At 25.8% G+C, this 1,961-nt stretch overlaps 1 protein-coding gene across 1 annotated transcript in view; it reads left to right on the top strand.

Moving 5' to 3' along the window:
- Window positions 1-818: 818 nt before the first annotated feature.
- The window catches only part of LOC101490741 (uncharacterized), a 29,317-nt gene continuing 28,174 nt past the window's right edge, over window positions 819-1,961 (top strand). The window contains exon 1 of the mRNA XM_027335679.2: window positions 819-894. Coding sequence (XP_027191480.1) covers window positions 859-894 — 36 coding nt within the window. The 5' untranslated portion in view covers window positions 819-858. The remainder of the gene's footprint in view (window positions 895-1,961) is intronic.

The raw sequence follows: 1,961 nt of genomic DNA, 5'->3' as shown, positions 1-1,961 counted from the left end.
AGATCCCAAAATCAACCAAAGCTCTTTGATACCATGTTAACAATGAAAAGAGGAAGAAAGAGGAAGAAGAGAAACAATCACTCTAGGGTTTTATAACATAGAATAAACCAAAATAAAGTTAATAGGGTTACAATGAGTATATATATAGGAAAATAGAAAATATCTAAAATACCCTTACTACTAATATATAATAACATTATCTAATAAAAATCACATACAAAATTCTTAACTTTATCTTTGATCTAAGATAAGATATTTAACATGATCCATAATATTACCTTGTATCTTAAAGACATGATGATTGTCATCGAGGCGAATAAATGTTTTCTCCAATTTCATCTTTAGATATGATTTGAAGTTTAGTCCTTATATGATGAGTGCATGACTCTTTAAGAATGTTCAAAGGTAAAACTATTATGTATCTATTAAATTCAATTAATAATATTTGACAAAAAAAAACACAATAATAATATTATTATTACAATAAATTTTTAAATTACATTTTTTTACTCGGTAAAGAGCATATACTCAAGTAAACTAAATTAAATAAATAAAATTTATTTTATTATTAAAATTAATTATTATTTTAAGAATTGTCAACAGTTCAAATAATAAAATTGTAATAATAAGACGGAGAGTATGGTAAGTAAGTTCATTGAGCATAGTCTATGACATGAGAATTGCATAATATTAAATTCTTAGATGTCATCTGTTTCGGAGATTCCAACAATTCCCATGTTGTCATATTTCATTTCTTGTTCTTTACCTTATCTGCCGTCCCTTTAATTAGACCTTTAAAATTGTTACTCACAAAAGAAACTCCCTTTTAGTTTTCTACTCTTGAATATTATTTCAACCATGAAATCTGATGCAGCATTGGCCCCAAATAACCAGGTTAATTAGTACCTCTATCATGCTTTAACTAGTACCTTTTCAGCTCAATGTTTGTTTTAGTTTCAGTATATATATGCAGCTAAAACTATACCATGCTATGATTTTCTTTTTATTAGTTTTAATGATTTTGATCAAACAGTACTAGTACTTATGAAGATGGTTTTAAATCGCGTGGGGGGTATTGCGGCCGTTGCTTAGTGTGGTCGTTACGGCGTGAATTTATATTTTGCTGGCACAGAATATTATAATTTATTATTAATATTTTAACTCACATATATCTTCTATGGTATCTTTAATATCTCATAAATATTTTATTATCAACTCTATCACTTTAACATATATTAATCCTTTAAAATAAACTCTAAATCTACGATAAAAAAACAAAATAAAATAAAAAAATAATTTATTTGATTACTATGTAATTTGTTGTTGTTTGATGCGGCCGTTGAAACCGTTGCGGTGTTGCGATGTGATTTTTTATGTGAATTACAATCACATCGCAATTGCGATCTAATGTAGTATGCAATTTGAATCCATGCTTATGAATTATTTCATGTTTAGATATTCTCTTGTTATAAGCAAAAGTGATTTTAGACACATAAATGTGTGTTTGGTTCTGCGGTGATTAAAATTGATTTTAAATAAAAGTAAGATGAATATAAAGTGATTTATGTTTTGTTAGATATTTTAGTTGGTTAATCAGTTAAGTTGTTTAGTTAGTTACACTAGCTAGTTAGTTATTTTACAATAGTTACTTGTTTATCTAATTTATTATATTAGTATTTGTGACCCTTGATGAATTCTCTCTATTATCAATATTATTCAATTTACTTTTCTCTATTTCTTTATTATCAATGATTTAAATCAAAAATCATAATATAGTGTCAGATAACTTATTATTTTGCTATTCTCTTTCTAAAAAATTTATTGGGAAAATTTTTATAGAAATTTAATTGATTTATCTTTTATTTTTCATTTGATTCTTGAACAATTTGTTCATTTTCCTCTCATTCTTTCTCTATTCAAACTAGTTCTTTCTCCTTCTTTTTTCATTTACTTCTCTTTCC

The sequence above is a fragment of the Cicer arietinum genome, chromosome 6, assembly GCF_000331145.2.
Source record: "Cicer arietinum cultivar CDC Frontier isolate Library 1 chromosome 6, Cicar.CDCFrontier_v2.0, whole genome shotgun sequence".
Taxonomy (NCBI): domain Eukaryota; kingdom Viridiplantae; phylum Streptophyta; class Magnoliopsida; order Fabales; family Fabaceae; genus Cicer; species Cicer arietinum.
This window is presented reverse-complemented; position numbering and strand designations above follow the sequence as displayed.